The 26,740-nt window shown below is 37.8% G+C and overlaps 1 protein-coding gene across 1 annotated transcript in view; it reads left to right on the forward strand.

Annotated features, from left to right (window-relative positions):
* LOC143031189 (uncharacterized) overlaps positions 1 to 17,285 on the forward strand; it is a 41,259-nt gene extending 23,974 nt beyond the window's left edge. The window contains exons 2-6 of the mRNA XM_076194723.1: positions 6,907 to 7,552; positions 12,176 to 12,331; positions 12,502 to 12,794; positions 13,545 to 13,746; positions 16,590 to 17,285. Coding sequence (XP_076050838.1) covers positions 6,908 to 7,552; positions 12,176 to 12,331; positions 12,502 to 12,794; positions 13,545 to 13,746; positions 16,590 to 16,724 — 1,431 coding nt within the window. The 5' untranslated portion in view covers position 6,907 and the 3' untranslated portion in view covers positions 16,725 to 17,285. The remainder of the gene's footprint in view (positions 1 to 6,906; positions 7,553 to 12,175; positions 12,332 to 12,501; positions 12,795 to 13,544; positions 13,747 to 16,589) is intronic.
* Positions 17,286 to 26,740: the final 9,455 nt, after the last annotated feature.

Here is a 26,740-nt window from a genome sequence, read left to right on the forward strand (position 1 = left end):
GGTTTTGTTTAGGGGTGGCTTTATCTTAACTACCAAATCCCCGATGACGAAATCAATATGTTTATATAAACCCATCCTAGAGGTACACGCATGCATATATACACTCAATATCAATTTTTTTTTTTTTTACTTTTTTTCATGAATTCTTGGTGCGATGGGGGAACATGATAGGTGAAGTGTATTCAGACGTGCGTTTGGTGTATGTATGAAGCTTACGGGGGAAATGTCAGGTGTGCATAGATACGGCATTTCTGTGTATTTGCGTAGGTACATGGACAAGAAAAAATGTATATAGACAAAAAGTGAGCGTGCTTCAACAAGTACATGGATGTGTATGCCAATATGCATAGTCGTGTACGTAAGCCTAGTATATATACATGTACGTGTACATTCATATATGCATACACACACACATACACGCACACACACATACACAGTACTCTGTGGCGCGATGGTAGAGTTCCCGGCTGCCACCACGGCGGTCCGGGTTTGAATCCCGCCCAGGCCTGAAATAATTTCAGTATCACAACGCTGCGGGTCGTTACTCCAACTCTCATGGCCGAGATGTTGTGTGTGTGTGTGTGTGTGTGTGTGTGTGTGTGTGTGTGTGTGTGTGTGTGTGTGTGTGTGTGTGTGTGTGTGTGTGTGTGTGTGTGCGTATAAGGTTACAGCTCTGAGCTCTGAGCTCTCTTCCGGGAGGGTAGTAGCTGTCGATCATGAGTCCAACAGGTGATCCAAGACCGTGGTGAATATACATACACACTAAGTTGAATCAAACACACACACGCACACACATACACGCATGTACACACAGGTGCACGTACACACGGAAACAAACGCTCATGGACAGGGAGAGACACAAACAGCAATGCACATGTCCAAATATCATGTTCTCTCTCTCTCTCTCTCTCTTTCTCTCTCTCTCTCTCTCTCTCTCTCTCTCTCTCTCTCTCTCTCTCTCTCTTTCACACACACACACACACATCCGGTGGCGGATTGGTAAGGCACTGGCCTCACAAGCCGGAGAACCGGGGTTCGATTCCCCGGCCGGGCGGAGACAAGTTGGGTTTGTCTCCTTTCACGTGTAGCCCCTGTTCACCTAGCAGCGAGTAGGTACGGGACGTTAGTCAAGGAGTTGTGACCTTGCATTCCCGGTGTGTGGAGTGTGAGTGGTCTCAGACCTACCCAGAGATCTGCTAATAATGAGCTCTGAGCTCACTGCCGTAGGGTGGTGTCTGGCTGTCTCGAAAAGAGGCTGCAGCAGATCCGAGGTGAATACACAAATACACACACAAACACAAATACACATAAATATACACACAAATACACATATATACACACACACACCCAAATACACACGCACACAGGCGCACATACACACGCACGCATGCACGCACACACACACACACACACACACACACACACACACATACACAGGTACACACACACACACACAGGTAACCTACTGACCATCTACAGAATCATGAAGGGCACAGAGATACTCGATAGAGAGGACTTACTAAACTGGGACAAGAGAAGCACAAGAGGAGGAGGACATGGAAAGAAAGAAAGAAGAAAAAAAAAAAGACATAGCTACAGAAGAGATCTGAAGAAAAACGGTTTTCCACATAATAGAGTGGTGGACACACACTTGGAACAAACTGGACGAAATGACAATAACGTTGTGTGCCAAAACCATCCATGAGGTTAAGAGCAAACTAGACACCGCGAAATACAAAGGCGGGACACCACGAGCGTAGCTCCCCTTTCAGCAAAATACAACTTGGTAAATACAACTAGGTAAACACACACACACACACACACACACACACACACGTACACGAACACAATCGAACACATACGCAGACCCTCACACACACACACACACACACACACACACACACACACACACACACACACACACACAAAGGATTACAAAGGATTACAAAGGCGGAGCATGCCGACAGGAGACCTTTTGATCCATATCTAGGTCGGATGCAAAAAAAAAAAAAAAAAAAAAAAAAAAAAAAAATCATAATAATAAATAAAAACTATAATAATGCAAAAATAACAAATAAAATACATAAATAAATGCATAGGTATAGTTGAATAACAAACAAAAAGGTAAATCGTAAATGATTATAAATTGACATATAACTAATAATAAATGAAAATCAGACAGACAAATTATAACAAAACAAAAACAAATAATATAACATAAATTATAATCATTACAGCATCTTACTTAGGTATTTATCTAAATGATTCTTAAAGCTTCGAACTGAACTACATTGCACTACCTGTGCAGGAAGTTTATTCCATTCATTAACTACACGGTTGGCAAAGTTGTTTCTACCTACTTCCAAATTGAATCTATTTCCGGACAGTTTGAGACCATTGTTTCTTGTCTGATTCTCATTCAATGTGAACATTTTGTCACTTTTGATGTTGTCAATTCCCTTTAAAATCTTAAAGACCTGTATCAAGTCACCTCTGAGTCTACGCTTTTTTAGGGAAAACAGATTCATGTGCTTAAGTCGATTTTCGTATGATTTATTTTTGATATTTGGAATCAGTTTTGTGGCTCGCCGTTGTACTTTTTCCAGTCTGTCAATGTCTTTAATGAGATTCGGTGACACCCACACACACACCCACACACACACACACACACAGACACACACACACACACACACACACACACACACACACACACACACACACACATTTCTCCATTGTGGCGTAGAAAGAGAGAGAGAGAGAGAGAGAGAGAGAGAGAGAGAGAGAGAGAGAGAGAGAGAGAGAGAGAGAGAGAGAGAGAGAGAGAGAGATACATGTTACAAACATGTTACGGGCATGTTACAGACACGTTAGACACATGTCACAGACTTGTTACGGAAGAAGAGTGAAATATACGATACATACATGTTACGGACATGTTACATACACGTTACAGAAATGTTACGGCCTTTTTACACTCATGTTACAAAAGTGATACGGTGGTGTTACATGCACGTTACAGATGCGCTACACAGACGTTACAAACTTGTCACGGACATTTTACGAAGACGTTACGGTTACGTGACGGACTTGTTACGAACATGTCACAAACATGTGACGGACTTGTTATGAATATATCACAAACATGTGACGGACATGCTGCTGACATTCCAGAAACCTTTGTAGGGTCGCTTACAAAGGCTGTGTCGCTCGAAAGATTTGATTTTTTTTTTTTCTTTTCTTCTTAAAAGGGATCAGGGCTGATAAGGAATGGGGTTTAGTTAACTTAAACCAAAATATAATCTAGTTAGGTTGTAACATATATATACATATATATATATATATATATATATATGTATATATATATATATATATATATATATATATGATAATTTTTATGACATTAGCATGCAGAATTCGAACCCACCGCTATCTGGCACTCATAAGATCACCTTCACAGATTAGATTGATGTCGCTGTTACTAGCGAATTTCTCTCTCTCATATAAACCGGTATATATATAGTTACTAATCCAGTTTAGGCCGTAACTAACACAGTTAACTGTGCAATGTCAAAAGATACCCCTTCCCTAACCCCATCCATATTGCTATAAGATGACCCTGCAGTGACGTCACAGAAATGACGCCATCAACATGACGTCATTGAATGACGTCACGTGTTTGGCTCTTCCCCCCTCCCCCTTCCTCCCGCCCCCTTCTCGACCTTACATTAGGTGAAAACGATTTCGCTCGGCTCGAACCTGGTTTTTGCACAGCTGAGGACGTCGGGCGGCCATATTGTCTGGGCGCTGGCGGCCATTTTGTTGGCAATTAACACGTAATCACACCACTGACAGCGACCTTTTGTACCTTCCCTTTCCAGAGCGCGGATTGCCAAGTCATTTGTTCGGAATGCCCTCCCTTCCCCCCACACTCTCCTACTCCCTCCCTCCCTCCCACCCTCCCACCCTCCCTCCCTCTCTCACGCACTCACTCACTCACTTTATTCGCAATTATATATACGACGTTATAATTCTTTCCCTCTCTCAAAGCCGCTTACAAATATTTTTATATTAATTGTTTATATATATATATATATATATATATATTTATATATATATGTATATGTATATATATGTATATATATGTGTATATCTGTATATATATATATCTATATATATACATGTGTGTGTGTGTGTGTATATATACATATATATATATATATATATATATATATATATATATATATATATGTATGTATATATATATATATATATATATATATATATATATATATATATATATATACATGTGTATATATATATCGAATGAGTGGTTCGATCGAATCCGAAATGACGCATCGAGTGCACATTTTATTTACCTCAAGGGATAGATATTAGATCTCAAAATGTACGATATTTCTTTAATAAGGGTACCATCATTTTGTTAGGACAGCAATTATTTTGAGGTCCCTGTACAATAATACTGTGTTCAGAATTTGGCAATCCCGGCACGCAACTGAGTCACAGTTGTGACATAAGGTCTCTTCTGATTCTTTGTCTGTCTACCTGGACAATCCTGATCTTTGGACAGTTTAAGGTGCGGATCAGTGCTCCTCAGCTCGAAAGTGGACATTCGCTAAAGTCGTAAATGTAGAGGCGGCCCACATCCTGTGAGGGCAGGTTTTGCTTGGTGGAAACTTCCAGAATGTAGGCGTCTGATCTCGCAGTAGGAAGTCTTCTCAAGGACAAGGCTGAAAAAGGTGGTGATGATGATAATACTAAGAGTAATAATAGTAATAGTAATGATGATTATAGTGATAGCTATAATCATAATAATAATAATGGTAATATAATAATATTTTCTAAAGTAAGTGTGCTCTTACAAGTACGTAGCCTATCCTCAAGGACGTCTGCCTCTCTTAAATTCCAATGTCCTTGCCCCGCACGGTGCTGTCGGCACAATCACCCCTTCATCATAAAATCTCCTCCTTGCATCTTCTCCCAAATGCCTCTTTCTCATGATACTCTTTAATCCACCAAGGTATTTACTTGCTTCTCTCAATCTGAATTTTACCTCCACATCGAATGCACATATTTTGAATAGTGGACATGCATAGCTTGTTTTAGCGTAGTTTATCTATTAATTTGTTTGTTTGATTTGTTTACTCACTTGTTTTTATTTGTATTTTTAAGTTTTTGTTTGTTTATTGTGCTTTCGCACACGATCTCACACCGAATATATTTTCTGTTTTACAAACCAGCATGCTTACATACTGTGACAAAAAAAAGCCAATCTCAAATATGTTAATTCACACACACACACACACACACACACACACACACACACACACACACATATATATATATATATATATATATATATATATATATATATATATACACATATATTAGTAACGTCATGTAGTTCGTGATGATTTTGTGAAAAGAGTTGCTATTCAACATATTCTAAACTCAAATTAATTGTACTAGTTGACTTAGATTTTCTTATTTTTGTTCAGGTACAGGTTTTTAATGTATTTTATGCTATGTGTGCTGTATTCCCCTAGTTGTTCATTGGGTCCTGTCTCCTACTCTCAAAGTTGTGACACCAAGCCTCAAATTCTTGTACAATTCCAACTTGATCTATATCCTTGATTTCCAGTTATAATATTTTGATTTGTGTTCATGTATTGTTCCAGTTTGGGCTATATTGTCTTCAAAGCTATTGCAAGTTTTACTAATGCATCTATATGGAAATTTGTATTCCTTAACATGATCTGTACATATGGTCCTTCTTAGTTTGTTCCCATGAGTTCCTAAAGCCCTGCCATATTTAATCAGGAGATCCCCTCTGCCAGTGCAATCTACCCTCTTCAGTGACCTGAACACTGTGATCACGTCACCTCTTTCTCTTGCTTCGGTCTTTCAAAGTTGGCAGACCCACTGCTTTTAGTCTCTCCTCATAATTATGAGGAGAGACTGGCTGGCTGGCTGGCGACCAGTTTGGTTCCTGCTTTTTGTTTGTATCATCTTGGTCCTCTTTGTATCCTTCACTCACTCTGTGTGGGGACCATACCACCAATGGATGCATATCCCAGTCTTGGACATGTCAGGGATTTTATTTATCTATTTATTTATTTATTCATTTATTTTCCATCAACTGTTCTTCCATATAGTGAAAAGCCAGTTCAATCTTGTGCAGCAATCCGTATGTCTCTCCCACAGTTCTGCTCATAGGTTTGTCGTCAGCACTCCCAAGTATTTTTCCTCTTTTGTTTTTGTACCTGGTTCACTTCCCAAGGAATGTTTTAGAGATGGTCTTTTGCCACTGTTGCTGCCCATTTCCAGTACTTTGCATTTTTTGGTACTGGACTTCATTTCTCATTCTTGTATCCATGCAAAAAATAGTGCCTAGATGTTTTTAAAGCAGTGCAGATCTCGCCGTTGTTGTTGTTTTTTTGTTTTTTTATTCCCCTCATGCTTTTGGCGTCACCTGCAAACACGTTGGCACAGCTTGTTGTACCTTCCATCATACCATTGACATCGACAAGAAACATTATTGGAGCTCCAATCACTGAACCTAGTGGAACTCCCCTCGTTACTCCTCTCCATCTTGACATCTTATCCTTCACCACTGTCTTCCCTTCGAAAGATATTTGACCCAATGGAGTAGTTGGCCTCCCTCCTCTCAGTTCTCTGACGTGTGTTCCAATTTCACACAAGTAGACTGTGAGGTACTTTACCAAAGCCCCTCTCCAGGTCCATGTACACACAGTTCGCCCATCCCATGTGTGTGTGTGTGTGTGTGTGTGTGTGTCTATTAATGATGTAGTTGTTTGATGATGTATGTGTATACCATGGGTAATGTTTTATATATATTTATATATTTCTTTTTCTCGCCTTTTCCAGGATGAATTGCCCCAGTTGCTTTAACAAATTCGACGAGGATCGACGACCACGAGTGCTGTCGTGTGGCCATTCCTTTTGTCTCCCTTGTCTGCGGAAAGTCCACAGTTTGAACGGCGGTATAGTGTCCTGTTTCCAGTGCAGAAAGGAAGAATACCACAGAGATGTGGACAACATTCCCACCGGAGATCTCACAAAGGAGGAGGAGGAGGAGGAGGAGGAGGAGGAGGAGGAAGAGCCACATTCGGGCAATTGCCCCATCCACGGAGGACAGGCATTCTCTCTGTGGTGTGCAGAATGTCGCCAGGACATGTGTCCCGAGTGCAGGCCGTTCCACCAGGACCTGAAGCACCAGGTGCTTGAGCACTCACAGGCCAAAAGCCTCATTTTGTCCAAGTACAGCCTCGACGGACAAGGTTTCTATGAGTGTTTGGTCAGTATCGAGGCGGCCATACAAGACGTTAAGGAAATGGCTCAAAATCTAATCAGTCCTCTTAGTGAAACGCTTTCCATGGTCCAGCGTCACATCAGCGAAAATGAGGAACAAAATAAGGTCGTGGAGAGAACTTCCTCCCTCGGTGCTGTTGAAGATTTGCTCCTGCAGAAGTCACTTCGCTTGAATAGAAATCGAGTTGCTCTCCAAATGCAGGTAAATACTATTCATTAGCTCTATGTCTTTTTTAAGCATTTGCGTATTTTGATTGCTATTATGAAGTACTGTAGACGGAAAATATCGAGGAGTAAAAGAGGACTTATCACATGATAGTTTTGTTGTCTACATGGTTGAGAATCTCGGTGAGAGTAATCGAGAAGAATTGGGTGCATAACGAATGCTCAAGAAAATAACAAAGGAACGAGCTCACATACAGCCAAATGATACGAGCAAATAGAATAAAACATGTTTCCTCAAATTAGATCAATCTCAAATTGTATTCCACCGAGATGACGTAACGCTTCAGTTTAGTAAAGACGTGCGATATGACGTAATGTCTGCTACCTGGTAAGTCACATCACGGCAGGGTCAAAACAAACCTTCAGAATACATTCAAGATTGTCCGTCTGAAGTTGTTAGTTCCCGACCTAGAAAATAAGAAACCCTCGTAATAACTGGAGGTATCAACCAAGGTCTGGAAATAATAATACAAGCGGCAACGAAAGAGGAGAAAGGTGTCGTCGCATTTTTAAAGTTTGTCATGTCGACAACCTTTACTTTAGCTTGTCCATTTTAACTGGGCAAAAGATTATCTGAATGAGACATGGGGATTAGAAATCAACAGTTCTAAAAATTTAGCGTGGAGAGTCCATGGCAAATGCTCACAAGCATCATAAAGGAGGAGCATGCCAACAGGAGACCTTTTGGTCCATAACTAGGTCGGATGAAAAAAAAATATATATATATATATATATATATATATATATAATGATGATAAATGAATAAAATTGATTATAATATAAATGACATTAAGATAAATGAATGCATAGGTATAGTTAGATAATAGACAAACAGGTAAATAGTAAATAATAATAAAGCGACAGATAAATGATAATACATGAAAATCAATCAAATAATGATAAAAACAGACAAATAATACCAAACAAATAATATAGAATAAATGGCAGTCATTACAGAATCTTGCCTAAGTGCTTATTTAAACGAATCTTAAATCTTCGAACTGAACTACATTGCACTGCCTCTACAAGAAGTTTATTCCATTCATCAACTACAAGGTTGGCAAAGTTGTTTCTACCCACTTCCAAATTAAATCTATTTCCTGACAATTTGAGACCATTATTTCTAGTCCGATTCTCATTCAGTGTGAAAATTTTATCACTATTGATGTTATTAATTCCCTTTATCCTATATCAATTCACCTCAGTCTACGCTTTTTTAGGGAAAACAGATTCATATGTTTTAGTTGATTTTCGTATGATTTAGTTTGATATTTAGAATCATTTTTGTGGCTCGCCCTTGTACTTTTTCCAATCTGCCAGTGTCTTTATTAAGATTCGGTGACCATACGGAAACAGCATATTCCAAATGTGGACAAACTAACGATTTATATAGCTTGTTAATGAGGGCTGGACTTTTGAAGTCAAAAGATCGCGCAATGAGTCCTAGAATTATTTGCTTTCTCAGAGGCTGAAATACACTGCTTAGATGATTTGAGCAGTCAAGAGTTTTTACGAGAGTAGTAGAGCTTGTGTTAGGATTAGAAATGGAGAGAGTGAGTGGTTTGAGGTAAAGGTGGGACTTCGTCAGGGATGTGTTATGTCGCCCTGGCTGTTCAATCTTTACATGGATGGGATAGTGCGAGAGGTGAATGCAAGGGTGGTGGGTCGGGGATTGGAGATGGTTAAAGAAAATGGAGAAAAGTGGGAGATAAGCCAGTTGTTGTTTGCTGACGACACTGCACTTGTGGCAGGATCAGAGGAGGGATTGAGGAAGTTAGTGACAGAGTTTGAGAAGGTGTGTGAAAGAAGGAAGTTGAAGGTGGGTAAAAGTAAGGTGATAAGATGCACAAGGGGAGAGAGTGGCAGCAGGCTGGAAGTGAGTATTAAGGGAGAGAGACTGGAGGAAGCGGATAGTTTTAGATACTTGGGTGCGAATGTGGCAGGAAAGGGAGGAGTGGGGGGTGGAGGTAGAATGTAGATTGAGAGAAGCAAGTAATTGCCTTGGGGGATTAAAAAGTGTAATGAGAAATAGACATTTGGGAATGGATGCTAATAGGATATTTTATGAAGGAGTGATTGTGCCGACAGCACTGTATGGGGCAGAAACATGGACCATAAGAGAGGAAGAGAAGAGGAGTTTGGATGTGTTTGAGATGAAATGCCTGAGAAGTATGATAGGGGTTCCTAGGCTAGATAGAGTGAGAAATGGAGGTGAGGAGAACAGGGGTGGAAAGGGAGTTGGGAGATAGGGTTGATGAAAGAGTATTGGGATGGTTTGGACACATGGAAAGAATGAGTGAAGAAAGACTAGTAAAGGAGGTGTGGAAGGCAGAGGTGAAAGGAGTGAACATGAGGGGACGTCCTAGGATGAGATGGATGGATGGGGTAAAAGGGGCATTGGAAAAGAGGGGAATGTCTGTTGAGGAAGGACGGGAGAGGACTGAAGATAGGGGTGAGTGAAGAATGGCTGTGTGTGGATGATGCTGTGATGTATGAGGGGGTGTGCTGTGTCTTGCGACACTGCTTCTGACCCAGGGCAGTGGACAAGATGCAGGGATGACCCGTCATCCAGGAGGGGCCAAGATAAGGGGGAGGGAAGAGAGTAGAGGGGAGTGGAGTATGTAGGGGATGGAATGGGAGGGAGTGGTTTCTATGCCTCGTCTTTTGGCTACCTCCCGTGTAAGGGGGAAAAGGCCTTTGGTATATGTATGTATGGTATGTGTACTGATAATCATGCCGATATCCTTTTCACTATCCACTTTTGTTAACGAATTTCCAAATAACTTGTAATTGTACTACTGTTATGTTTACCTATTTGCATAACCTTGCATTCACTTGTGTTAAATTACATTAGCCACAAATGCTCACTGGATATATACTCACAAGACAATTGCTCACATCCTTAGTTGAGAAAGAGACAAATGCTCACACATTTTTTTTTTTCAAATATTTGTTCCCATTGTTATTTTCAAAGGATCGTAGGTAATAGAGCAGTTCACTATATGCTGTGTGTTGAGTACCTTTCCCAGTTCCTGTATAGGGTAAACAACTATTTTGGCTATATATAAGGATGTCATAATTCATAGTTAAGGGAGGTCTCACTACTGATGACGACTATGAAAACCCAAGATCGAACATCAACCAGGACTGGGATACAAGTCACCAAGCTAAGAACTATAATGAAGACACAAGCAAAGCAATCAGTTAGTCGTCCAAACCAACTTCTGAGTCAAGCTCTGCTACAAGCCACTGAGGAGGTCCGTGCCAACATTGTCATGAGAGATCTTCAACGACAACGGCGTGGGTGTCTTCCTGAGGACCCTGCATCACTTCGGGACCTAGTCATCACAGAGGACTGGACACAAACTGGTGGAGCAGCTCCGAGGCCCTTCCTCATCCATGACTCAGGTCCAGAGGAACGACAACGCGTTGTGGTCTATGCATCCGAGGAGCAACTGCGACATGTCGCACAAGCTGACACCTGGTGAATGGACGGCAATTGCTCCATCAGTCCAAGCATCTTTGAATAACTTACGTCATACGAGGTCCTCTTGCGTTGATGCCTTCCTCCCTCCCTCCCAGGAAAGAGGGCTCGGGCTGGCCAAGAACTGCTGCAAGTTGTGGTCGACAAAATGGAAGAAATGTCGGACAATCTTTCCTGACCCCAGGCTCTTAGTCACCGACTTTGAGCTGGCAGCCATTCAGTCGGTATCAGCAGTACCTACTAGGACCTCATGTCACCACGCAAGGCTGGAGAGAACGTGGAGAAAACTTCAAAACTTGAGCCAGACCGAGCTGAACCGCACAGGTTGAGGATGTGAAGCGCTTCGGCTTTAGAGCCCCAGACCAGCCAGGACCAGGAAGGCATGCGGTCGTACCTCAAGAACAGAATACCCGAAGGCCTGGAGGACCTAGCTTGCTACTTTGAAGCGACATACGTCACTGGTACCTTCCGCCAAGTCCAGCCACCACGAGTCCGTCGAGATACTCCACTACCTCCTCTACGCGTGGGGCACACTCCAGCCCGCTTCGACGTTCCTGCCTGGAACGTTCATCAGGCCTCTCTTGAAGGACAAACACGAACGAACAACAGAGTTGAGAAGGATGGAACACATCATTTCCATCATTAGTAGGACATCCTCCTCCTTCATTCTGGACATCGGTTGAAGCTCTTCGTAGGGTCTGCGCACTGATATCGACATTGCACCCCTCTGGAATAAAGACTGATAGTGCAACTGGATCCATATGATAATGTTGTGGTACTGTAAAAAGCTACAAGTATTGGGAAATGAATCAATATTTGTTGAATGATCAGTTTCTTTAAAGATTGATATGTATGTTATTCACAATAAGAAACATAAAGAATAATTTGTGAGCATTTGTCGCTTTTTCAGCTAAAGGTATGAGCAATTGTCTTGTGAGTATTTGTCCGCGCAGTGCTAGGACCTTCTAAAACCCATTTTCATGACGACGAAACTGTTTACAAGAGGATGACGCAATATTCCCAGTCCCCAGGTATCCAATAAAAATAATGTTACCCCTTAAACACTATTTCCCCCCTTTTCTTTTGATCTACTTATATGTTGTATCCTTATGACAGATGCAGGGTCCCATGTCGACACTAGGAGCGTTCGAATCATCAGCGGAAACTCTTCGGCGACTGCTGGGTGAGGCAAACAGCAGTTCTGGCGCCAGTTCTGGAGAAGGAAAGGAAAAGGGAGAAAAGAGAGCGGGGAATACGAGTTCTAACAAGAAGGTTTGTTTTAGTTGGAAGGTCCGTTTTGACCTGTCACAGGTTTACGAAAGAATGAGGCAACATTCCCAGTCGCCAGGTGTCCAATTGAAATAATGTTGACACCTCCCCCCCCCCCCCACTATTTCCCCTCTCTTCTTCTTGGTTACTTATTTACTGTGTCCCTATGACAGATGCAGGGTCCCCTGTCGACGCTGGGGGCGTCCGAACCATCAGCGGAAACTCTTTCGCATCAGCTGGGTGAGGCGAACAGCAGTTCTGGCGCCGTTGGAGGAGAAAAAGAAAACGGAGAAAAGAGAGCGGGAAATACAACACCTAAAGAAGCAGCAGCTGATGAATCGATTGTTGTTGTAAAGAATGAGCATAGAGTGGTGCCTTATTGGAAGAATGTCTGGTTTGACCTGCCACATGATCACGAGGCCCATTACACGACGCACGTAAAGGTCCAACGCACGGAACCTAAGAGGTACGTTGTTGTTGCTCACATTGTCGTTATTATAGATCGTAACTGTCTCCCAGTCGACAGCTCCGCACGAGCATCCACATTGTTCTCTTTTCAAGGAGGGCCAGAAACAATAAATTCAAATAAAACATAATTTGTCAGCTTGTGAATGTCGTCTCACTCGGTTCAATTCTTCGACTACATTTTTTTAAATACATATCTAGGTTTAATCACACCATTGTTTTCCTAAGTAACCTTCCCTTCCCCTTTTCCCTCTGTATCCAAAATCATTCAATAACAACTCGCACAGCAGTGTGGTATAGCCTGAATGTTCCATATGATATAACATGAGAAAATATTGAGAAAAGGGGGCTTCTTTAGAGTGTCATCACACTGGGCTTCCACGGGCTTGACTGCCAACGCCGGCAATTGGGAGTTCGTTCGTTCGAGTGAAAACGACTTCTGTTACAATATTCTATTTTTCAAATCTCCAAATATCAAATTGGTTTTCTGTCATAATATAATATAGCAAAGCTGAATGATGCACTACCAAGATATTGTAAACCTAGACGAACATTAGACATAGTCAGTGTTGAAATGCTCGTAGACAAGTCTAGATTTCTGTAAGCGAGGTCACCTTCTTGTTGTTCGAATGGAGGTTGGAGGGAGGATGTGGGAGGAGAAGTAGCCCAGTTACTGGGATGACCTTGTACGCGACATGACGTCACAGATCTCTCCAATGCCGCACATCCTCTCATGCTTTCCTCGTTTCAGGTCTCGTCCAGGAGGCTTCGGGTACCACTTTAGAGATGACGCTGACCGTTACGTGTTCGCGATTGGTTGTGACGCCAGAACTGGGCGTGTGGGCATCCGTGCTTTGGAACCGACGACGGGGCAGTTGGGACCATGGAGGGATCAGTGTGATTTTCAGCCGAGAGATGCCCATCGCCTCACCATTGTTGAAGGTCCGACACAGGTAAGTTAAAACAAAATAAGTGAATAGATTAATAAATGAATAAATAGAGTAGAATAATGATAATAGAAAATTCAGATTTATTTCGCAACAACAACAATAATAATATTGATAATAATGATGATGATGATAATAATAATAACAATAATGATGATGCAGTAATAATAGTATTAATGATAATAGGTAATAATACACTGATACTTGGATGAAATGTGAAACTAATTAGGGTTTTGAGACCAAAAAGTGGCTTAGATATGAATAATTTAAACATTTTCTCAAGATTAAAAAAAGAAAAAAAAAAAAGGCATGTAATACACTAAAGGAATTGGCCCGGGACATAAATGGCCATAAATTCCCGAAGATCAATTAAGTAAATAGATGTAAATGCTGTTGCACAGATTCTTTAAAAACATTCGAACGTAAACATAATTTGAATGCAGCCTCTATCTACACCATCGAGGATTCTTATCGGCTAAATATCCACACGCTGCCATATAGGTTATTTGACTCGTAACTACCTGAATAGCCCCAGGGGCTGGGCGTTACCGGCTATGTAATAATTTCCAATAATAATACTAGTAATAATACTAACGACAACAACAATGATAAAGATAATGATGATGATGGAGTGGTGGTGAAAATAATAATAATGATAAGAACGGGGAGCTAAAGGTGCCTAGTCTGGGCTGCATTTCCGTCAAAGCATGACCGATTTCGATTTCCTCAGAGTGGTCCGTATTACTGTGTATGTGTTTATATACATATTATTATCAATATTATTTTTATCATTACTACTATAATTGTTTTTATTGTTATTATTATTATCATTATTTTTATCAATATTATCATCTTTTTATTTTTTACTATTAATTATCATTATTCTTATTCTTAGTGTTCATTATTTACGTTATTACTGATTATTATTGTTATTATTATTTTAATTTTTATTATTATTTTTTTGGTTTTATTATAATTTTAATTTTTTATTAGTTACTAGACCACCCGTGACCCGTTGGGTCAAATAAAATCTTAAATGGCTCCTCTTTTTAAAGCAGGTTACTATTAGCTTAAGACTTACCAGTTGTGTGCGGTCCTCGTGCTCTCTCGAAGGAAAGTAAACTGGATACAGGCGTTCTCAAGAAATTAGATAAGGAGAGCCTCCTTAATTAATCATGCTTATGTTATGTCACGTCTCGTCACCCCACTCCCACTCATTATGATCATTATCATTCAGGGAGTCCCATGGGACTTGAGCGAGTAATAACGTTTATAAATATAAACTTTATTATAGATATACTATGTCACTATCACCGTATAGTATAAATCACAGAAAATAAGTTTCTACACCAAACTGAATATAATTTAGAGCTCTTACCTCTATTCAGTAGACGAAGGCAGTGACTTGAAATGCAGGAGATTGTGACGTCATGTCGCCATTGCTTGGAACAGTACGTAATATTCTAATATACTCATTATGCCTCATAAATGCTAATTCAAGAGTTGGCTATACTTTTAAATAATAACTATGAAAAATTTAAATATCAATGGTCAGAAAATATGTAATCGGAAAAGTGGAAATTAAAAATTTGGCAAATTGGAAAATTAGCAGTCGTGACGTCACCCGCTCAGAGCTGGGGTTCCTTAGGACCCACTGAGCTGATGTCGTGACGTCATGTCTCTTCTGATTTGCTAGTCCTCAGTTGTGATGTCATATCTCTTCTTCTGATCTATTCTTCTGATTGGGTGGTCCTCAGTCGTGACATCATATATCTTCTTCTGATTGGCTGATCCTCAGTCGTGACGTAATATCGCTTCTTCTGAGTGGCTGGGTGACGGTTTCAAGCAAGTAAGCGTGATGCCAAACAAAATTATCAGACTTTCATAAGTATATAGATTTTAATTTCTATTATTAGTTATTTTCATTTTTATCATTATTTCAATTTTCATTATTACACATTTTAATTACTATTTTCATTTTTAGTTATTTTCATAATCATTATTATTTATTTCTATTTTCATTACTATTTTTATTATGTTCATTTTCATTATTAATCATTTTCATTATTTTCTTTTTCATTATTGTCATTTTCATTAACCATTCTAATTTTCATTATTTTCATTTTCATTATCAATTATTTTCATTTTCTGTATTGATTATTTAGATTTTCATTATTATATTAACTTTCATTATTTTAATTTTCATTATTATTTTCATTTCTATTAATCATTGTCATTGCTATGATTACTTGTTTTCATTTTTATTACTAATGAATAAGTTTTACTATTAATTATTTTTCATTTGAATTACTAATTATTTTAAGTTATTATTATTTATTTTCATTTTTATTATTATAATCTTTATAATTTTTTATTATTTTCATTTTAATTATCAATTATTTTGATATTTCTGATTTTTATTTTATCAATTATTTTTTTTATTATCTACTTTTATTTCATTATTAATTATTTTCATCATTTTTGTTCTTATATTTTTTTTTATTAATGTTTTCTAATGTTATCATTTTTTGTTTTATTTTTTCGTTTTATTTGATTTGTTTTTGTTATTTTTCATTTCATTTTTTCATTATTATTACTTATTAATTTTTTTGTATTTTTTCATTTTCTATTATCATTTTTATAATTTTCTATTATCTTTATTATAATTTTTGTTATTTCTATTTTTTTACTTATATTATCAATATTATTATTATCATTATAGTTATTATTAGTTATTATTGTAGTTATTATTATTTTATTATTATTATTATTATCATCATTATTATTATTATTATCATTATTATTATAATAATTGTTTTTTTCTTTACGTTTATTCCTTTGTTTTTCAGTACACAGCTCTCCTTGATGGAATCCCTATTTCCAGCATCTCCAAAACTGATTATGGCAAGTTAGCCAAGATACTTGTCGGCAACCGCATTGCCACCAATGTGAAAGTATTTGTGGCCACGGTGAAGATGGGGTGATGATGCAACAGCTATCGAAATTTCCTTCAAGTGTAGCCAGTTTGAAAATAAGATGTATCCAAAGTCAACAATCCAGTGCCGTAGTGAACCTACATACAAATGTCTTTCTAGGGTGGCCCTTGGAAAAGCCCTTGACGTCAGTGAAAAACATAAAAATAGACTTATCAAGAAACTCATTTGATTATGCAATAACAGTGCTAACAGGACTAAGTTCTCTCTAACTAACCTCTCGGATGAGTCTCTCTCAAGATACGAACAAGAAGTGTTAGGTTTAGGGGTTAATTTTGCCATGAAACCAGACATAAGTCATACCTTGGACTACATTGTGGGTTTTGATCAATTCATGGCAGCCAATGATTACGACAAAGACCTACAGTGTTTAAAAGGAGTCCTTTTGCAAAGTATTATGGACTGTGTTAAGGGAGAAAGTGGTTTACCTAAAAGATTGAAATTGGCAGTCGAACATCTCTCCAAACGTAAAAATATCATCATCACAAGAGCCGACAAAGGAAGTAAAATATATGTATATATATATATACATGTGTGTGTGTGTGCATGTATATATATATATATATATATATATATATATATATATATATGTATATATACATAAGTATATATATGTATATATATATATATACATATACATATATATATATATATGTATATTTATATATATGTGTGTGTGTGTGTGTGTGTGTGTGTGTGCATGTATATATATATATATATATATATATATATATATACATATATATATACATATATATATATATATGTATATATTTATATGTAAATATATGTATATATATATATATATATATATATATATATATATATATACATGTGTATAAATATATATGTATATAATATATATGTATATAAATATATAATATATATATATATATATACATGTATATATATATATATACTGTATATATATATATATATAAGTATATATATATATGTATATATATATATATATACATATATATATATACATATATGTATATATATACATACATACATATACCAAGGCTTTTTCCCCCTTACTAGGGAGGTAGCCAAAAAGGAAAAGGCATAAAATCATTCCCACCCATTTCAACCCCAAAAACACTCCACACCCCTCCACCCTCCCTCCCATCTTAGCACTTCCTGGATGACGGGTCATCCCTGCACCTTGTCCACTGCCTTGGGTCAGAAGCAGTGTCGCAAGACACAGCACATCCACAGCAAGGCCGCTTCATTAAATCGGCTACCCCCCCCCCTCTCCGTCCCCCCATATAAAGGAGAAGACGGGGAGAAATCCCTTTGGGCTGCGTCAAAATTTTGCTCACACATATTACCTCATCCCCCCGTCCATTCCACCTCATGCATCACAACATCTTCCATATACAACCATTCTCCATTCACCCCTGTCGTCTGTCCTCTCCCGTCCTTCCTCAACAGACATTCCCCTCTTCCCCAAAAGCCCCCTTCACCCCATCCATCCATCTCATCCTAGGATGTCCCCTTATGTTCACTCCCTCCACATCTGGCTTCCATACCTCTTTTACTAGTCTTCACTCATTCTTTCCATGTGTCCAAACCATCCCAATACTCTTTCATCAACCCTATCTCCCAACTCCCTTTCCACCCCTGTTCTCCTCCTCATTTCTCACTCTATCTAGCCTAGTAACCCCCATCATACTTCTTAGACACTTCATCTCAAACACATTCAAGCTCTTTCTCTCTTCCTCTCTTATGTTCCATGTATATATATACATATATATATATATATATATATACATATATCTTATGTTCCATGTATATATATACATGGAACATATATGTATATATATATATATGTATATGTACATTATATATATATATATATATGTATATATATACATATATGTATATATATACATATAAATGTATATATATATATATACATATGTGTATATATATATGTATATATATGTATATATATTACATGTATATATATATATATATACATATATATATACACATATATATGTATATATATACATATATGTATATATGTGTATATATATATATATATATATATATATATATATATATATATATATATATATATATATGCAAAGTAGACCACTTGGAAAAAGAAACTAACGAAGCAGAGCGCTTTCGTATATTACATCTTCAGTGCAACAAGTACTTGTTGCACTGAAGATGTAATATACGAAAGCGCTCTGCTTCGTTAGTTTCTTTTTCCAAGTGGTCTACTTTGCATAAGTGAACACACGTACCCGTGTTCTTATTAGCATATATATATATATATATATATATATATATATATATATATATATATATATATATGAAGTGCCTTGCTGTGGATGTGCTTCCCAATTTTGTAACCGCTATCATACTTCTCAGACATTTCATCTCAAACACGTTTAAACTTTTTCCTCTCTGCCTCTCCTAAATTCCGTGTCTCTGTCCCACACAGTACTGTCAGCAAAACCACCCCTTCCTATGATCTCCTTTTTGGATCCATTCCCAAATGCCTGCATCTCATAACACCTTTTAATCACCTAACACATGTACTAGCCTCTCTCAATCTACAATTTACCTCTACCTCCATTCCTCGTTCATCTGGCACATGTGATGCCAAGGTACCTAAGGCTGCCGTCTACTGTGCTTCCCCCCAGCCTTTCTCCTTTAATGTTTACTTCCAGATTGGTGTCATCCTCTCCCCTTGTACACCATCACCTTTTACCCACATTTACCTCCAACTTTCTCCTATTGCATGCATTCCCAAACGCCACCATACCCACCCTTAATTAACCCCGCCTCTGACCCTGCCACAAGCACAGTGTCATCAGTGAGCAACAACCTGCTCACTTCCCACTTTTCACCATTTTCTTTAACCATCTCCAGGCCCCTGCCCATTACCCTTGCCTTTACCTCTCGCACCACCCCATCCACGTGCACATTGAATGGCCATGACACATCCCTGATGCAGTCTCACATTTACCTCAAACCTCTCTCTCTCTCTCCATTTCCCATTTCAAAATAGGCCCTACTGCTCTCGTAAACCTCGAGTGCCTTTTACACCTTTCCCCCGATCCCATATATCTGCAAAACCTCCAACAGTGCCTTCCCTGTCATAAGCCAAATACATAATGGCCCAAGAAAATGTCTTTTCCTTCTTTTCCTAAAGCTTTCTCACATATCTCTTGTTACAATGGAATGTATTTTACAAAGGAGGAGCATGCCGGCAGGAGACCTTTTGATCCATAACTAGGTCGGATGCGGAAAAAATGATAATATTAAATAAATAAAAATTATAATGATATCAATAGTAATAAACGAAATAAATATATGCATAGGTATAGTTACATGATAAACAAACAGGTAAATAGTGAATAATAATAAGTTGACATACAACTAATAATAGATAAAAATCAAGCAAATAATAATAAACAAACAAGCAAACAATGTAAAATAAGTGGCAGTCATTACAGCATTTTGCTTAGGTGTTAAAACGAATCTTAAATCTTCGAACTGAACTACATTGCACTGCCTCTGCGGAAAGTTTGTTCTATTCATTAACTACATGGTTGGCAAAGTTGTTTCCACCCACTTTCAAATTAAATCTATTTCCCGACGGTTTGAGACCATTACTTCTTGTCCGATTCTCATTTGTGTGAAAATTTTGTCATTTTTGATGCCAATTCTCTTTAGCATCTTAAAGACCTGTATCAAGTCACCTCTGAGTCTACGCTTTTTTAGGGTCAACAGATTCATATGTTTTAGTCAGTTTTTGTATGATGTATTTTTGATATTTGGAATGTTTTTTGTGGCTCGCCATTGTACTTTTTCCAATCTGTCAATGTCTTTAACCCTTTAATGGTCACATGGAGAATTTGGGTGAAAAAAAAAAAAAAAAAATCAGGTCTTTTTCTTGTTTGAGATGTAAATAAAAACTTTTACTGAAGACATTTTTCTGTGTACCTAATAGATATCATGCTGTGGGGCTCAACAATTTTGTTGAGTAACCATCTACCGTAACAATCTTGTGCTCAGAGGCTCCACAAATTTGTTGAGCTGACCATTTACGGAAACTTCTCCAAATACTATGATTCCTACACTACAAAGGATTACAAAGGCGGAGCATGCCGACAGGAGACCTTTTGGTCCATATCTAGGTCGGATGTGAAAAAAAATCGTATTAATAATAAAATAATAAATAAAAACTATAATAATGTAAATAACAATTAAAATACATAAATAAATGCATAGGTATAGTTAAATAATAAACAGGTAAATAGTAAATAATAATAAATTGACGCATAATAATAAATGAAAATCAGACAGACAAATGATAACAAAACAAAAACAAATAATATAAGATAAATTATAATCATTACAGCATCTTACTGTAGGATATAGAAATAAAAAACCTATTTTTGTGATATAATATATTTTTTTTATATCTTAAGAAATTAAAGCAACAAAAATCACAGTTCCATAATTAAATAAAACTTCATTTTCTACAAAAATACATATAATTTGTATTGTTGAAAATATATAGAAATCTACTTATGATATTCAACAAAGCACATTTGCTTGTTCTTTAAGCATAAGAACACATCACATTTTGAGCATTTAAATCCAGATACACCGTTGGAACAGTGAGCACAACGTCCCCTTGACTGAGCTTCTGACCCCATTGGCATTGGCCAGTGATCTAAGGAGTCATAACGAATGTCAGCAGATGGAGTTTTTACTTTTGCTCTTGCTTTCATGGTGTTACCCTTGCCTGGAGTGCTGCTTCTAGACAGCGGTCTTCCAATATTTACTTTCTTGTTTACCAAGGTACTGGCTATTTCACAACGAAAATTCTTCAATGGCAAGACCTTCTCATTCAGCATTGCAGCTTCACGTTTGTACAAAATCCAAGCATTTGATGTAGAAACATCTGGAATGTAGCCAAATAGTGGAAGATACCACCTGTGTGACCTGAGTGGTGTCCTATACAAAGCCACTAGCATGTCAGAGAGCTCAATCCCCCCCATATGTTTGTTGTAAGCCAGGACAATGGAGGGACAAGGGATATCAACTTTGGATTTACTTTCATTGTCAAACCTTTTGACAGAGCCTACAGGTTCAACTCCTACTGCATTACTTAGCAGTATTACACATTTGTTGTCAAGCCATTTAACAGCAATCACATTCTCTGAGGAACTAAAATCATACTGACCTCTCCCCTTCTTCTTCTTCAGTTCATTATCTGACATCAGACGTGCACCCCCATTTCTGTTCTCTCTCACTGTACCAAGGGATTTGAAACCTATCTTAGATTCTAGCTGTTTGACTAGCTTGTAACTGGTGAAAAAGTCATCACAAAATACAACAGATGACTTGGGGTCACTAATAGATCTGCTCAACACTAACATAACTTTTTCCCCAAGCAATAGCATTTTCTCATTTTCATTCAAATCTTCAGTACAAAAGGTAGTGTTACCTTGGTACAAGAGCAGATCATGAATGATACCAGACGAGCTTGACCTACAAAAGATTTTGAAACCCCATTTGTGTGGTTTGTTTTTCAAAAATTGTCTCACTTTTCCAGCTCGTGTACCTTTATAAGGAACCGTTACTTCATCTACACTTTGGAATACACTACTTTCTACTTTTTTGCATTGCTCACGAAACATTTCAAAAAGTGGCCTAATCTTACTAAATTTATCCTCATTGTTCTGAGCATTATTATTATCTGTGAAGTGTACATATCACTTCAGGCATTTGAATCTTTTACACCTCATGATATCAGTAACTATGGGGTAATGCAGAAACTCACTCCAGTAATCATCGGCTGCTGGTAAATTACATATGCCCATGTAAAGTAACACTGCAAGAAACTTTTGGATTTCACTGTCATCTGTTTGAATACTGTTAGTCAACACCTGAACTGAGTACAAGTTTGTATGGTATGATATGTGGCTAACCATATCATGTGTAAAGAACTGGGAAAAGTATTGTTAAGGTGTCTTGAGATCATCTGGCTTGGTGAATTCAGTTTCTGTTGGATATATGTTATCAACATCCCTCTTCCTCCACTGTCGCTCTCGTGAGAGAGGCTCATTAGGATGCTCAAGACTAGGGTCCACTGCAACAATATTTGCTCTACCTACTTTACGTCTTTTGGCACGTGGTTTGGCTGGCTGCTGTGAAGGAGAACTTTTTTCTTGATGGGCTGGCATATTATGGTCATCATTTGTGTCTTCACTCTCAATTGTATCATTACGAGGATCAAAATCTGGATCAGCAACATCATCATCATCCAGGCCATCATCAGAATACTCTGGACTATGTGGCACCACTGGCTGCAGATCCTTCTGTCTAGTCCCATAGAAAAATGCCTGATCCATTGTATACCCTGAGGAAGATATAATATTGTGAATAACAGATAAATGACAGTCATCCATGACTGAACACTTTTCTGAAACACTCTTCTACCCATATGTCTTACCATAATAGGGTAGCTCAACAAAATTGTGGACCAACAGTCAAACTCAACAATTCTGTTGAGCCACTCCTCCACCCATGAATTTTACCATATGAGTGCCGCTCAACAAAATTGTCGACCAACATTCAAACGGCTCGAACAATTATGAAGAAAACATGATGCAGCTGCAATGCTGAGGAGGTTTGTCTACACTGAAGAGGTCTCACACACCACTGCCATCTGTTGCTTAATAGGTGCATTACACAATAGCTACAATATTGTTGAGCTGCCAGATCAAGGGTAATTCCTTCAGTGAATGCATTTTAATAGTTTTTTGAATGGCTATATTTGGCTCATCAATTTTGTGCAGAAAACCATTACACCTTTGTAATTATATAATCTCATACACAACTTTACTAATACAATAATGCTAATAGTCATAAACAGACTGTCTGAGCATATTCATTACATCTAAAGGCAGAGAATTGTTAGATTTAGGATTTTCAATCTTTTTTAAACTAGCCAGTATAGGGTCTGAAATTAAAAGTGACCAGTGTATTAGGTGTGTGTTTGATCTAGTTCTTGATATTTTGCAAGTATGATGTAACCTAGCCTTTCTTATTGTTTAAGAGTGGCTTCTAAAGCTTCCTTAGACGCTTGATTGACCTACAGGTATACATAACTCATCTATTATTTGGCTTCCATGCATCAGCATTTTATGTACAGACATGGGCATATTATACCACTTATAAAGCTCAACATAACACATTGCAGTTTCTTTTGCATAAGTATGGTACTTGATACTGTCTATTTCATAATGGGAATTCAGAACAGTAAGAATTATATGAAACCTATATAGCAAATTTGCATCAAGTCCTGTTATTTCTGAGACAAGTTCACTGTTAGCAAAAAACCTTCTTGCTGTATTACCATGATTACTTGTGCCACTTCCATGTGTTGGCTTATCTACATTCAATCCTAAACGTGCTTTAAGGTCATTCTGTATTTTCTTCTTTTGCTGACTGACAATGTTTTTATTTTCAGAACCTTTTTCTTTAGGGTAATGCGATAAGCAACATGAAACATTCCATGGAATTAATAAGTAGATGAAGGGGAGCTATTCCATAGGAAAGTGCAGCAAAGGAGTTTCAGTAATTGCTTGGCAAACCTTGCTATCAACCATTGTTATTATAACTTTATGATTTACCTTGACATTGTTACAGACTGTTGGAGTAAGATTTTTCAATATTCTCTTTGAGAGCAGAGATTTCTAATCTTGTCACCTCAGGTGTTTCCTTAGAGAAAGTAATTTTAAGTGGTCTGCAGTACATCGATGATGATGGGACAGGATTTTGCCACAATATCTTATCATTTGATCCTTGGATTGTAAGCCTAATTGGAGATATAAACATTGACAGGATATGGTCCTCACAAATGCTTTCATACAAATCTTGATTAAATCTGATATCATAGATAGACTGGTCTCCACTACCATCATAACCACATTTACTAAGCAGTTCTGAATTTATTACATCACCAATGTCACTTCCCTCTACCATATGATCATCATTATTACGAGTAGAACAACTCTGGAAGTATATGTCAATTGCATCCTTCTGATGATCAAGTAGGCGCATTGCAGTATGATCTAGGAGACACCGAAGAGGAATATCTGCGCTAAATTCATTAACATTAATTACTTCTGGAGAGCATTTCAATTTTTCTGATAGAACCCTATCGTAGGATGGATACATATGACAGTTTTTTTCTTTGTGTGCCTCTCTCAAAAAACAGTAACTGGCTTTACTCGTATTTGTTTTAACTATGATATTTAATGCCTCAAGGGGTGTGAATGAAACTTCTGTTGCTCTAGCTGGAATAGATGTTGCATGTTGCTCCCCTGTTTCACATAATTTCATCTCTGTGGCATAAACTAATGTTGCTGTTGAGTTTTTTGCCCGTATTTGTTCAGTTTTCCTTCTTTTTGATCTGTCACTAGCACAAGGAAAGTTTGATGATGGTCTTCCCATTAAAGTTTGCAACTGAACTTTTGGACACTCACTAAAATCATTACTGTTGCTACACTCTCTCTCACTTTCACTGTCCTCAGTACTAGTTTGACTTGTACCTAAATCCACTTCAAGTTTGAGTTCTTTGTCTAACCATCTGTTATTCTCCTTGAAAAACTTTGCTTTAATACGATGATTTTGCGCCATCTCTCAAAAAACTCTTACTTCAAAACCTGAATTTGCAACCGAGTTGGAGCCTTAGTATGCATCAAAAAAGGTTAATATCATGACAGTTGTGTAGTCATTTTTACTATGTAAATATAGCATAGTTAACCTTAAATTGAGATCAGCAGTAACTACAACATTTAGGGCTTCTAATGGAGAAAACACAGATTCATTTGTTTCATTCACTTTTCTCAATATATCTGCTGCCTTTTCTGGTGATGTAAATTGTACACATAACTGGGCTGATGGAGACTTTCCTTCCTGTCTCAGTTTCATTTGTGTTGCATAAGCTAATTCCTCAGTTAAATTTTCTTCTCTGAGATGTTTAGTTTTCCTACATTTTGAGCTCTCACTACATTCAGAAAATGGAGTTGTAGGTCTTCCCATATCCATACCACAGTTCTTGGGACCCCCATCATCAACAGCAATTATGGGAGGAGGATCTCCATCATTTCTTTCATTATCTGTATCATGTAGTTCTATTCCTGTTCTAAGCCACTTTTCATTTTTACTCAAAAATGCTTTTCTGCAACGATAACTTTTCCTCCATCTTGCACTGAAGTCCCTAACTAGGCTTTGTCTTTTAGTTTCTGGTATAGTTTTTGTGTGTCCGTATGTCGACTGCTGGTGGTTTATCACTATCTGGTCGATGGCACTTTCTAAAGTGGAAGTTCTTCCTATATTGTTCTTTGACAAGGCACCAGTCACATTCATCATATGTGATAGTTTCTCATTATCTAAGATTGTCTTTGACATTTTTACTGCTTTTGTCTGACTTTTTTATATATATAATTCTATGTTATTCATGAAAATATAACCTGGAAAAAAAATCTAATGCCTGTAAAACCATAAAGAAAATTAGAACTTGCTGACCTAAAAACACATATTATAGGGTACCTTGCACCCCAGTAATTCATAGGAAAACACATATTTGAGGTGGTGTCCACCCCAACATATCGTAAAGTGGGGTCTGATGCACCCCATTATCTCACCAAAGTACATACTCGGGGTGGTATGCACCCCAACATATTGTAAAGTGGGGTTTTATGCACCCCATTATCTCATCAAAATACATACTCGGGGTGGTATGCACCCCAGCATATCCTAAAGTCGGGTTTTATGCACCCCATTATCTCACCAAAATCCATACTCAGGGTGGTATGCACCCCAAACATACATAAAAAAATATTGTAAATAAAACACTTAAATGGGGTGTGCTACACCAAAAACAAGAATAACAACAACAACAATAGGAGCACAGGACACTCACGTACGTCCCCTCCTAGGGCAACCTCTGCACTAAACCG

This window comes from Oratosquilla oratoria, chromosome 12, assembly GCF_046742065.1.
Source record: "Oratosquilla oratoria isolate Oo_2021 chromosome 12, ASM4674206v1, whole genome shotgun sequence".
In the NCBI taxonomy this organism is placed as follows: Eukaryota; Metazoa; Arthropoda; class Malacostraca; order Stomatopoda; family Squillidae; genus Oratosquilla; species Oratosquilla oratoria.